At 27.4% G+C, this 13,080-nt stretch overlaps 1 protein-coding gene and 1 pseudogene across 1 annotated transcript; both read left to right on the top strand.

The window, feature by feature from the left end:
- LOC149060259 (uncharacterized) overlaps nt 1-13,080 on the top strand; it is a 55,575-nt pseudogene that overhangs the window by 10,649 nt on the left and 31,846 nt on the right.
- LOC149060260 (uncharacterized) lies at nt 7,873-8,570 on the top strand. Its single transcript, XM_089230723.1, has 2 exons — nt 7,873-8,381; nt 8,441-8,570. Exons 1-2 carry the CDS (start codon nt 8,194-8,196, stop codon nt 8,568-8,570), a joined length of 318 nt encoding a protein of 105 aa, XP_089086849.1. The 5' UTR covers nt 7,873-8,193.

The raw sequence follows: 13,080 nt of genomic DNA on the forward strand, positions 1-13,080 counted from the left end.
AAGTGAGTTCATATTTGCAAAAATCTGATATTAATTTATTAACAGCAGTTCAGTTAGTTGAATCATTGAAAAAGACACTGAAAACTATGAGAAATACTGAATCTAATTTCAATAATATTTACAAAAAAGTATTTAAATTATGTGAAGAAAATCAAATTGTAATACCACCAGTTAAAAAAAGAAAAGTTTCGAGTAAAGTTGATTGTTTTTCTAATACCCAACATTTCATGGATACTAAAGAGGAAGAAATGAAGATTACAGTTTATAATGCAACATTAGACCAAATGATTAATGGTATTAATTTGAGATTTAGCCAGGAAACTTTGAATATGATAAAGAGTATTTCCAATGTACTAGAATTAAATGTTGACGACAACGATATCACCATTTTAACTGATGCCTTTGGTTTGGAAGCAGAAATGTTAAAAAGTGAAATAAGTCTACTTAAACATACAGATAATGTACCCAAAAATAATATAAAAAATTGTGACACGTGGATAAAATGGTTAACAGAGTTTGGCAGTGGAAGGGAAACTATATTCAATAATATATTAAAAATGCTAAAAATATTTGTTACTATTCCTGTGACTAGTTGTTCTTGTGAAAGGGCATTCTCAAAATTAAGCTTAATTAAAACAAAATTACGTAGTACCATGCATCAAGATCGACTAGATGGACTACTCACCATGTCAATTGAACAGGAATTAGCCTATAATATTAACATTGACGAAGTAATAGAACAATTTAAAATATTAATTCCTTCTGAAAGAAGAATGGTACTCTAAAGAAATAAAGAGGTAAGACTTACTTATTTATATTTCATATTAAATTTGTATACTAATACATTAAAAATAAACTTTGAAGTGTCAATTATTTTATTAAATTTGTAAATAATTAATGATATATAAAATAAAATACTGCCATTTCTAATATTGATTGAACTACCTAACTAATAACCAAAATAATATTCAATTATATATTATATAGTATATAACATACTATATAATTTATTATAGTATAATATTCACTACTGTATAATATAATAATATATAATAATGTGTAATATATTATACATTCTGCCCCCCCCTGCCAGCAAGGTCTGCGCACGCCTATGGTTAAATGGATGTTGCCATGTTGGGTACTTGGGTAATTGTTTATCATACTATACGAGTCTAGTGACAATAAGTATATGACAATGGGTATATTAATTGTCTATGACAATTAAAACAAAACAATATTAAATAATATTATTGATAACCTAACATAAATAATAACGCTGTGTATAATTCCTCCATCATAATCACAGAATTCTGTGATAATATAATGTTGAAGTTATCGTCGTCATTTTCGCCGTTCCGTGGAAAAATATTATTATCTGGCGTTCTGGCTAAAAATAGCCTAAAATAAAATAAAAATAATGTTTTTACTTGCATTGCTATTAATGCTATTCGCTTTATTAATTTATTATCTCAGTCGACTCAGTCCATACACATATCGCTCTTCGAAATTACACAGCCGATTTCTGTACACTGCCGTCTATTGTGTTTAAGTTTTAACCACTTTTATTTAAAATTTATATTCTCTAAGAATATTAAATACAAATCAATCTCGTAAAGTAATTTATTTATACCAAGAATATGAGTTCGGACAGTTCTGTTTCTAAATGTGATTGCGGGAAATTAAGTTCGTCAATGAACAATATAAATTGGAGTAGACACATTAACTCGTGTAAAATACGAAAATTTAAAAGGAACTCACATGATATAAAATCGTTTTTTTCTGGAAACAAGAACAAAAAAAGCAAATTAATTCACTAAATTACTGATGCAAAAGATAGTAAGTATCTACTTAATTTAATGTTTTATCTTGTTTGAAAATAAAAATACATACATTAAATAAATAATTTTATATTAATAAATAAGTATAATAATTAATAATAATAGGTGAAATAATAAATTACTAGTTATTAGTTAAGTACTAAAGTATACTTGTTGCCTATTGGCTATCCAATACTACCTAGTACCTACTATTATTCATTATTATACTATAACACACCTATTGTCTTATTAGATATCACATTACTTTATCCCACTACTGTTAATTTGGGATATAGAATTAGAGCTGGGTATGATTTCCTTATTGGATATACATTTAGTTTTAAATGAATAATGTTTTTAGCTCTTGTTGATGTGAATAATGATTTAAATGAAGACCAAAGTATACCAGTTAATATTGAATGTTTGGTTGAATGTGAATTTCAAAAGGATACTCATACTGAGATAAACTCATGTTTGCAAAATAAAAGTATGTAACCTATCCATATTCCATATTATAATACAACTGTTTTAAGTATTTATATTGTTTTAAATATTTAACTGTGTCTAGTGTATCTATATTAACTCATAACATTTTGATGATTAGTATCCTTGTTAGTAGTTGAATACACAACTAGAACTAGTTTTAATCTAATACATATTTTCAGCTGTTTTTGATGGGAATGATGATTTAATTGAAGGCCAAAATATACCAGTTAATAATGAATCTATGGGTGAATTTGAATTTCAAAAAGATACTCATACTGAGATAAACTCATGTTTGCAAAATAAAGGTATGTAACCTATCCATATTCCATATAATACAACTGTTTTAAGTATTTATATTGTTTTAAATATTGAACTGTGTCTATGGTATCTATATTAACTCATAACCTTTTGATGATTAGTATCCTTGTTAGTAGTTGAATACACAACTAGAACTAGTTTTAATTTAACACATATTTTCAGCTGTTTTTGATGGGAATGATGATTTAATTGAAGGCCAAAATATACCAGTTAATAATGAATCTATGGGTGAATTTGAATTTCAAAAAGATACTAAGATAAACTTATGTTTGCAAAATAAAGGTATGTAACCTATCCATATTCCATATAATACAACTGTTTTAAGTATTTATATTGTTTTAAATATTGAACTGTGTCTAGGGTATCTATATTAACTCATAACCTTTTGATGATTAGTATCCTTGTTAGTAGTTGAATACACAACTAGAACTAGTTTTAATTTAACACATATTTTCAGCTGTTTTTGATGGGAATGATGATTTAATTGAAGGCCAAAATATACCAGTTAATAATGAATCTATGGGTGAATTTGAATTTCAAAAAGATACTAAGATAAACTTATGTTTGCAAAATAAAGGTATGTACCTACCCATATTACATAAAAAAATTCAGAAATTTAAAGCGCTAAAGCAGTATTTATTCAATATTACAATTTCCTTTTTTCTTTAACATTCAAAAAATTATCTAAATTTGCTATTGCTATAATAATATTACTTATTTAAAAGTACCTACTTACAATAATTAAAAAATGTTATTTACTAGTTTATAGGATTTTAGTATTTTACATTTAAATACATTACCATATTGTGTTAATTTAATGTAGGTAGACTAACTAATTTTGTATTTAGTAATAACTATTAACCTATCTATTATATAGATTTGCTATTTTATTTTATTTTAATTTATAAATACCTATATTTATACCTATCTATACTAGAATTATTATATACAATACATAGATTATAGATTGTTTTTTTAAATTTCTTTTTGTTAATAGAACAAATTGTAAATGTGTTGCAAAGTAATGAAATTGTTGGAACAGATGAACTAATTACAAATTCAGCAACAATATCAGGTAATAATATAAAATAATAATAATTTATTTGATTAATGCATGTTTATATTAATTAATAATTTGCATTATTCTTTTTTCCTTAATTTTGGAAAATTAGTTTTAATATATTATATTAATATTTTTAATTGTAATTACTAATTAGGTTCAAGTGAAAAAACATTGATCACTGAGAATACAGACCTTAGTGACAATAATGATATTACTGATAATTTGGATGTACTCTCAAATGATCCTAGTACTTTTTGTATGCTGCCAAGTCTTCCACAAGAAATTATTGAGTTTCTCATTAAGAAAGGTCCAATGCAACCTACTGAATCTGACTGGCCACAGAATCAGTCATTTCCCAAGGATAAATATGGTAGAAGTTTTCAATCAGCCTGGTACTGGAAAAGTCTTCCAGGGAACATTAAAGTACGAAGAGATTGGTTATGCTATTCTATTAAAAATGATAGTGCATTTTGCTTACATTGCATAATATTTGGTAAAAATTCAAAACATTCTTGGACAAAAATTGGATTTAAAACATGGACCAGGGCAATATCTAGTATCCAACATCATGAATGTTCAGATTGTCATATAGAGGCTTCACTAAAATTTAAACTAAGGAAAAGTTAATTGCCAGTTATTCCCCTTCTACGGGAAAAACTCAATCAAGAAAAAGCTACTAATAGGGAAATCGTAAGATGTTTAATCGATATAGCACTTTTTTTGTCAGAAAATAACCTCGCATTTCGTAGTCATCGAGAAAGTTTTAAAAAGATAACAATTAACCAAGGAAATTTTATAAATTTAGCTCGAGTAATGTCAAAATATTCACCATGTTTATCTACTTATATTGAAAAATTACAGACTTCTACCAAAAAACCGGAAATTAATTATTTATCGAAATTGAGACAAAATCAATTAATCTCTTCAATTGCACTAAACATAAAATTTGTTATTCAAAAAGACTTGAGTATATCAAAATTTTTTAGTATTTCTGTGGATTCAACCTTTGACCTTTCTCGAAGAGAACAAATTTCTTTCATCATTAGGTACATTGACAACAATGGTGATATTTTTGAACGACTTTTAGCTTTAAAATATTCAGCTATCACTACAGGAGCTCAATTATTTAAAATATTTGAAGAAGTATGTTCTAAATTAAGTGTTGATTGGACTAAATTTTTGGTAGGGCAATTATATGATGGAGCTCAGAATATGAGAGGGGAAACAAATGGCTAACAAAATTTAGTTAGAAATAAATGTCCAACAGCTACATTTATTTGGTGTTCTGCACATCGCCTTAACTTGGTCGTGGGTAAAGCAGTGAGTTGTAATAATGATGCCATTGATTTATTTGGAAATCTTGAACTTGTTTACAATTTTATTACTGGTAGCAAAAAAAGAGTTGCAGTTTACGAAGATTTTCAAAGTAAATATTCAAATACTGGACAAAAACGAAGACTTAAGCGTGTATCAACCACAAGATGGATGTCACAAGATTATGCTTTGCAAGCTGTTTTGGATACTTTTGATTCTGTAATTTATACACTTGAACAAACTAGAGACACTGAAGGTAGAAATGATCATAGTGTTGGTCATTTGGCTGGTTGTCTATTAAATTATCTGCTCTCCAAAAGATTTATTATGACAGCAATACGTTTTAAAACAGTATTTGATGTCTTATCGCCATTAAATACCATATTACAATCTTCAGATTTAGATCTTTTTGCAGCCATCCATAGTATTTCTAATGCACAGTTAAAAATTAATAATCTTCGACAAAAGGATGGAGTATTTGAAAGTTTAATGACCAAGGTTAATGACTTCATTTCTGACAAAGAAGAATTCATTTTTTCAGATCTACAAGATAAACGTATCCATAGAAAAAAAGAAAATGCCTGGTGAAAAATCAAATGATTGCTCTATAGTTTTCCCTGTACAAAAATTTAAAGTTGAAACATTTTTTAGGTGTCTAGATGTTTTAATAATTAATATAACAGAATATTTTACTTTACCTGAAGATAGCTTTCTAATTTTTTGTAATATTTATTCCAATTTTTTGAATCAGGATAATTTAAGAAATGAGTACAAACAGTTTTGCAATATTTATAGTTCATTTGAAGAAACTGTACAATTACCTATTTATCTTCACTCTGAAATAAATAGCAGTTTGGTATTAGAATGTGAAGAAGAAGAAAATAGCGAAGAAGAAGAAGATGATGATGAAGAAGAAGAAAAAGTAGAAGTAATTCAAAACAAGGGAAAAGAAGAATTGCTTCCATCTAGAAAAAAAGTTACAAATGTTGATAGCATAAAGACTGTATATAAAATATTTCAAGTCAATCAATTAGCTACTATATTTCCTTTGATAGATACTGCTTTAAAAATTATTTTGACTTTACCAGTTGCAAGCGCATCAACGGAACGCAGCTTTTCCAAACTAAAAATAATAAAAAATAGACTTCGGACCACAATATCTCAAGATAGGTTAGAAGATTTGATGATCATAAGTTGTGAGAAAGATATTTCTAAAAGTATTAACCATGAAGATATACTAAAAATATTTTCAGAAAAAAGTACAGTTTTAAGCAAACATTTGATTTAATAGCCTAAATATTTGTTGTATTACATATTTTAAAATTAATAAGCTATGATTAATCATGTTATGTAATTACTAATATGTTATACCTATAAATGAATAAAGATTTTATAAAAGAAGTATAGAAATATTTATTATTTATTATAATAAAAACTACACTATAAATTATAATATAATATTGGGTATAAGTATAACCTATAGATAATTCTTCCTTAAAATTATTTATTATATCTCAATTTTAAACTAATGTTGTGACATAGTGAGACTTTAATATATTATTTTTTAAATAATATAAACAATATTTTATGTACGTATACTGTATAGTGTTGCAGAATACATAATTTTTTATTTGGTTGTTTTTGTTTTAATTTGAATAGTATAGGTTATAAGTATAAATAATGTTGTAACTATAATTTATAAGATATTGGGTTATATTTGTTTGATTATTCCACACTTAAAATTTAATAACACCCAAAAATTGAAAAAGTATGTGAACCAGTACCAACTGATTGAATATGGGTAATTTATATTTTTCTAATAAATATATGAAGGTGGGTGGGTCCTCAAAAATATATTCAGCAACACACATTTTTTCGAGGATAGCCGCCACTGGCTCGCTATAAACAAAATGCTGTGTATGGTTATTTCACGTATGACGAAAAATTGAAAAAATCAAAGTGTAAAAGTTGTGGATCAACATTGGCTGTAAGTATCCATTAAATAATTTAAATTCTTAATTATTACATTTATACATAATACATAGAATAATGGTTAAAATTTGCTTGTAGAAATCTTAATGCATTGTCAGTAAATTGTGAAACTATTTATAAGTTTAAGTTCATTATGCATATACCTATAATTTATAATTTTAAAACTTCAAAAGTGAATATTTGTGTAATAGGAATACAATTATTTTTGTTATCATATAAAAATAAAATTGTTAGTTGTGGGAATTAATTATTAATTAAGAAAATTGGAGTATAGATGAGTCAGAAAATTAAATAGGTACATTTATATCACTATAAATGGAAACTAATTTCACTATTGACCTAGAATAATGTGTAATAAATAATAATTATTTATTTTAGTAACTACCTATCTCTACTCTTTTTTTTTATTCGTTACTTTTCATGTTCTAATAATATAGAATATTACACTCAAATATCAATGATCTAAGTTGCACATTACTTTTATAGGGTAAGCATGGGACGAATCTTATAAGACATCTAAGTAATCATATAGAATTATATCATGAAATGCAATTGAAAAATATAGAAAAAAAGAAGTCATCAGCTACTAAAAAAATGTCTATTTTAGAAGCACATGAAAACTGTTTCAGTTAACTCCTGATATTAAAGTTAAAATAGACATGAAAACCATAGTCAATGCTTGCGTAGAATTGGTAACTGTAAATGGTCGTCCATATACTATGTTAAATGATACAGGATTCAGAAAAATAATTGATCCTGTTTTGAAAGGAATAAATAAAAATTTTTGTATAAACTCAAATTCTATAAAGTAAGTATTTTTGTCAGAATTTCCTAAGTATATTTAAAATTTATTTATATTATAATTATTATTTCTAGAAAATATGTATGTAAAGAATCAATATCCATAAAAAAAGAAATAAATATCGAAGTTCAATCAAAAGCCAAACTTGTTTCTTTGAAACTTGACGCTGTTACACGGCTTAACAGATCATTTTTAGGGATTAACATACAATATATTATTGATGACTATATTAAGCTTAAGACTCTTGCCTTAATCGAACTAACTGAATCACATACAGGTTCCATGTCCTATAATTTAATAATTAATGTTTCAGTATACACATTACACATTTATAATTCATAATTTATATTTTTTTATTTTTAGGTGTATACTTAAAAGACACAATTTTAAATGTTTTGAGGATGTACAAAATTGAAACAGATCAAGTTTACACTATAACCTCTGATAACGGAGCTAATATGCTGAAGGCTGTCAATTTAATTGAAAAAGAAATTTTAGAATTGCAGCAGCACGACTTAGATAATGAATCAGAAAATGTAGTTAATATGGTTGAATTAGATTCTTCAGATAATGACAGCACTAATAGCAGGTAATAAATATTTATAATATTCATCTTGATTTATTTTTATCTGAAATTTTTTTTAACAGTGAAACAGACCACACCAATAGCATGATTAATCTTGATGAAGAACAAATTATTGATCTACTTGAGGAAAATCCTGATAGTAATGCCACCGATAAAGATTATGAAAAGACTGAAAATATATTATCCATTTAGAATCTTAAATACTTTCTCGAATTATCTGTATTTAATATCAAACACTAATTTGCAAATATTTGAATAATTCTTTTTAGTTTATGTACATATTCTATAAAAATTGAGAATATTATACATAATAACATGTTTTTTTTTACTGTGAATTATACTTAAATGATAATTAAATACTTAGACATACGCAGTTGAATATATTAAATTTTAGCTCAATGATATAATGTGAAATATAGGTATGCTATCCATAAAAAATAAACTTAAAACATGAAAATCGGTCCGGTTGATTATAAGACAAAAAAGTTATAAAAAATTTGAAAGTATTGAAAGCATATATGAATAATATATTTTTTATATATGCTTAAAATATTTTTTTTGCCAAGTATTCGAATACGTATTTTAAATACATTTCAAAATAAGTACCTCTATCTGTACTTTAATACTTTAAAAAAAGTATCTTTCACATGTTTAGCAATATTGTATTATACCGTATAGAACCTTAAATTATGGGACATTGTACACTGGTTATAAGAGCATTTTAAAAACCATAATAATAGAAGAATTATTTTGAAATTAATTAATATTTAAGTCAGGTTATCAATCCAGCTGAAATAGTTACCTATTAGCGATCAGAAATAATTTTATTTCAAAATAATGTAATTTCACTTCAGTGTAAATTGTATCTTTAAAATATCAAATTAATATTCTAGTTATATTAACCATTTTATTTTACGTATGTTTTTTACACAACCTATAAAATAATTTTATACTATGTGTTTAATAGCACGTAGATACAATTTTATACCACATAGAGTATACCTATTATACAATCATCTAATATACAAATATTCAAAACTTCAATGTTCGAATAAACGAAAATTATATTACATTTTTACATTATTACTAATAAGTGTGTTCGATCGCGGAACGTTCTTTGGCCAGCTATTTATGTTTGCTCGGGGGAACACAGGTGTGGTGGAGATAAGATATCGGACAAGGAGATAAAATGTCCAGCAAAGCTCCCCTCTCCACTGCCCTGTAACTATTCGTCAGCCGATAGCCAGCCCAGCGGCCGCGAAATGTTTTTTTTTGTCTTTTTCCAACGGTCGAACCGAGCACAACGTCGTGCTCGTTCGCCGTCCTTGCGTGTTGCAATATTGCCCAACTTCGTGTGAACACGAAGTGTGATTGACGTCAACTTGTGATCGGGTTGAGTCAAGTGTTTTCCTATAACATCATCGTCGTTCTACAGCGTGGGATCATCATACGTCAACGTGTTCATTATTGCTGTCGCAATCAGGTCATATTATATACATTATACGTACATTATATTTTGTCCACTCGTGGTCAGTGGCCAACTGATTGACAACTGTCAATATTTTGTTATTTATTATTGCGACCTTAGTGTTCAATTATTCCATTTATTTAGTATTATATGTTTTATATATTTTACGACATTTGAGGTCGTTGTACACCATATTATATTATATTTATATTAATTATATTCCATGTATTAATGTCCTGGGCGCCCACCTATTATTATAGTTAATTGTCACATGTTTTTAAAATATTATCATTTAATAACTAATATATTATATACCGTGCGGTCACCGGCCGTAATATCTTTATAGTCAAATATTATATTTCTGCATTTGTGTGGGTAACCCCTCCCGCTCCCGTCCTCAATACATAACGCGAGTCGTTGCCGATAACCGCCGTAATCGTAGGATCGGCAACGGCGAAACAAGTGTCTATAACTTATCTTAGATTTTATAACTGTGGTTCTATTCAGAATAATTTAAAACCAGTCAATACTTAAAAAAAAAATCAAATTATGAACATTAAATAGAGGTTCTCAGTAGCCAAAAAAAAATAAATAAATAGATAGTTGCCAAAATATAAATTTTATCAAATAATTATTTCTAAACTCTATAATATGGGAATATAGTTTGTTCCGGCGTTGTTTTAAAATGTGTTTAGAAGCCGGGAATTTAGATCGCTCTTAGAGTGAACTTTCTCAATTTGTATAATATATTGCAATATCATCTAAATGGAAAGTTAGAAAAATCAATATAATATATTTATTTACATTTTCCAGCGTAGCTCTTTGGTAGGAATGATATGATAGTTGTTAGTCTGTTGCAACACATTAATCTGATTTTATCGTATCAGTGGCGCACACAGGATTTTTTTTCGGGGGGGGTTGTTCTATTAATAATTTACTATAGTATAGTCCTATGCTAAAAAATGATAAAACGTTGTATCAAAATAGTATGACCTATATTTGTACATCTAATATATTTTATGGTCTATATTATAATTTTTTAATTTATTATCAACAGTTTAAAGGTCAATGAATTCAAAATGAAAATAATTAACTTGTTTTAATAGAACAATGTATGCAATAAAATATATAATTTTATAAATTTAATGCCAATCTCTTGTTTGATGTTTTTCCCATCTCATTGACTATCTCCTCGGGCGTTATTGTTATATCCCTGTGAATATTTAACATTGATAAACCATTAAGTCTGATTTGTCCAGTTGTATTCCGTAGATAAGTTTTTATACGTCGTAATGTGAAAAATGAACGTTCTCCTGATGCTGTTGTAACTGGTAAAGTGATGAAAATTTGAAGCAACTTTGAAATAATTGTATATATTTTTGAATTACATTGGAAAAATAAATCTGTTACAGTTATTTTAGATTGTTCAGAATGTTCAGAAAGTTTACGTTGATATTCAAAGCTATTATGCCATAATTTTAATTCAGCAAAGCATGAATATTCATTTAATATATTATCATTCTTATCATCATTTAAGATATCTTTGTAATTTTCTAGCAGTAACTTAAATTTATCTTCAATGTCTTTTGTAACTTTAAGATTAGGCTTTGGTATTAAACAATCAAAACTTTTCAAAATGGACTGATGTTCTAAAAACCTATTATGTAATTGCTCTATAAAATTATCTAAAAATGGGATGAATACTCCTACTCGGTAATAACTTTCCGGAGTGTCAACGTCTACATTAGTTCTGTGTGTTTGCCGACCAGATATTCTAGGAACACAAACAGCAATTTCCAATGTATTGCAAATTTTTTCAACTGACTTAAATATTTCATTGAATTCTTTATCAGCATTTAAACGAATATCTTGTAAAGTAGTTTGTGTAGTTTCAGCAAAAGAAAGGGCATTTTCTAGATCCAAATTTTCTGTTTGTAAAAATTTGCTTAGTGACACTGATATTGAAAAGAGTTTAACAAGAATCATCATTGATATTTGGAATTTAAATTGGTGAATTGATGCAAGGAGTTGATTTGCCGCTGATGAAGTATCTATATCTTTCCACAAAGAAATGTCTTCCAGGGCAGAAATAATTGCCGGTTGTAATTCATAGTACAGTATGACGGCGTCATGGCGTTCAACCCATCTTGTAGGGCAAAACTTTTTCAGTTTAAAAGATTTTTCATCTGGTAAAAGCTTTTTAATAGCATCCAAAAGTACATTTGATCTCTTAGGGTATGAGAAAAAATTGCATATTGTTTGCATAGTTCCCATACAATTCCTTATATCAGGGATTTTACAAGAAGAAGAGATAGCCAAATTTAGACAGTGGGAACTGCAGTGTATATATAATGCCATAGGGTGTTTTGTCCGTATATAAGCTTGAGTACCGTTGAATATTCCGGACATAGAGGCTGCCCCATCATACCCTTGTCCAACTAGATACTTTGTATCTATACCCATGGATTGAAGATTTTTTAGTATGGTATCTGCTAATGCCTTTCCACTTACATCTTTAACCTCAATGAACTGTAAAAAATCTTCCCTTAATTTTTTTTGACCAAAATGAACATACCTCACACATAAAGTTAATTGTTCTTTATTCGCTATATCGCTTGTTTCATCTGCCAATACCGTAAATGATTTTGCAGCATTAATATCATGCACAAGCTTTTGTAACATTAAGCTATTACAGGCTGTTATAATTTCATTTTGAATACGCCAACTAGTATACATAGCATTTTTAGAACAAGTTACTAGATGGTTTTGAAGATTTTGGTCACCTGCATCAACTCTAAAACGTAACAACTGCCTAAAGTTACCATCATTGTAAAGTTCATCCTCATCACATCTAACCAATCCACCATCTTTATGACCACGCAAAGCAATACCCTGTCTTCCACAAAACATTACAGTTTTAATAATTGGAATAATACGGTTTCTATTTTCTTCTATTTCTTTCCTTAGAGCATTATTTACTTGAATTTCAATAGATTCAATTTTGTTATTTTTAACAGCTAAAAAAGAATTATATTTATACAGACTTGTTTTATGATATTCTGTTTTTGCGTGCATCTCAAATACCCCTTTTGAGCCAAGTGCTTTCTTCCAATTATCAAATTTCTCTGATATTAATTTCCCTGGAGTTTGATGCATACCTTTACCAACACCTTGCTTAAGACTAAAAAATATACATACTTTGCAGTATGCACCATTTTGTATTTGAGAAAAGCA

This window comes from Diuraphis noxia, unplaced genomic scaffold (assembly GCF_037042655.1).
Source record: "Diuraphis noxia isolate RWA-SAM2 unplaced genomic scaffold, SU_Dnox_SAM2 contig0001, whole genome shotgun sequence".
Classification (NCBI taxonomy): domain Eukaryota; kingdom Metazoa; phylum Arthropoda; class Insecta; order Hemiptera; family Aphididae; genus Diuraphis; species Diuraphis noxia.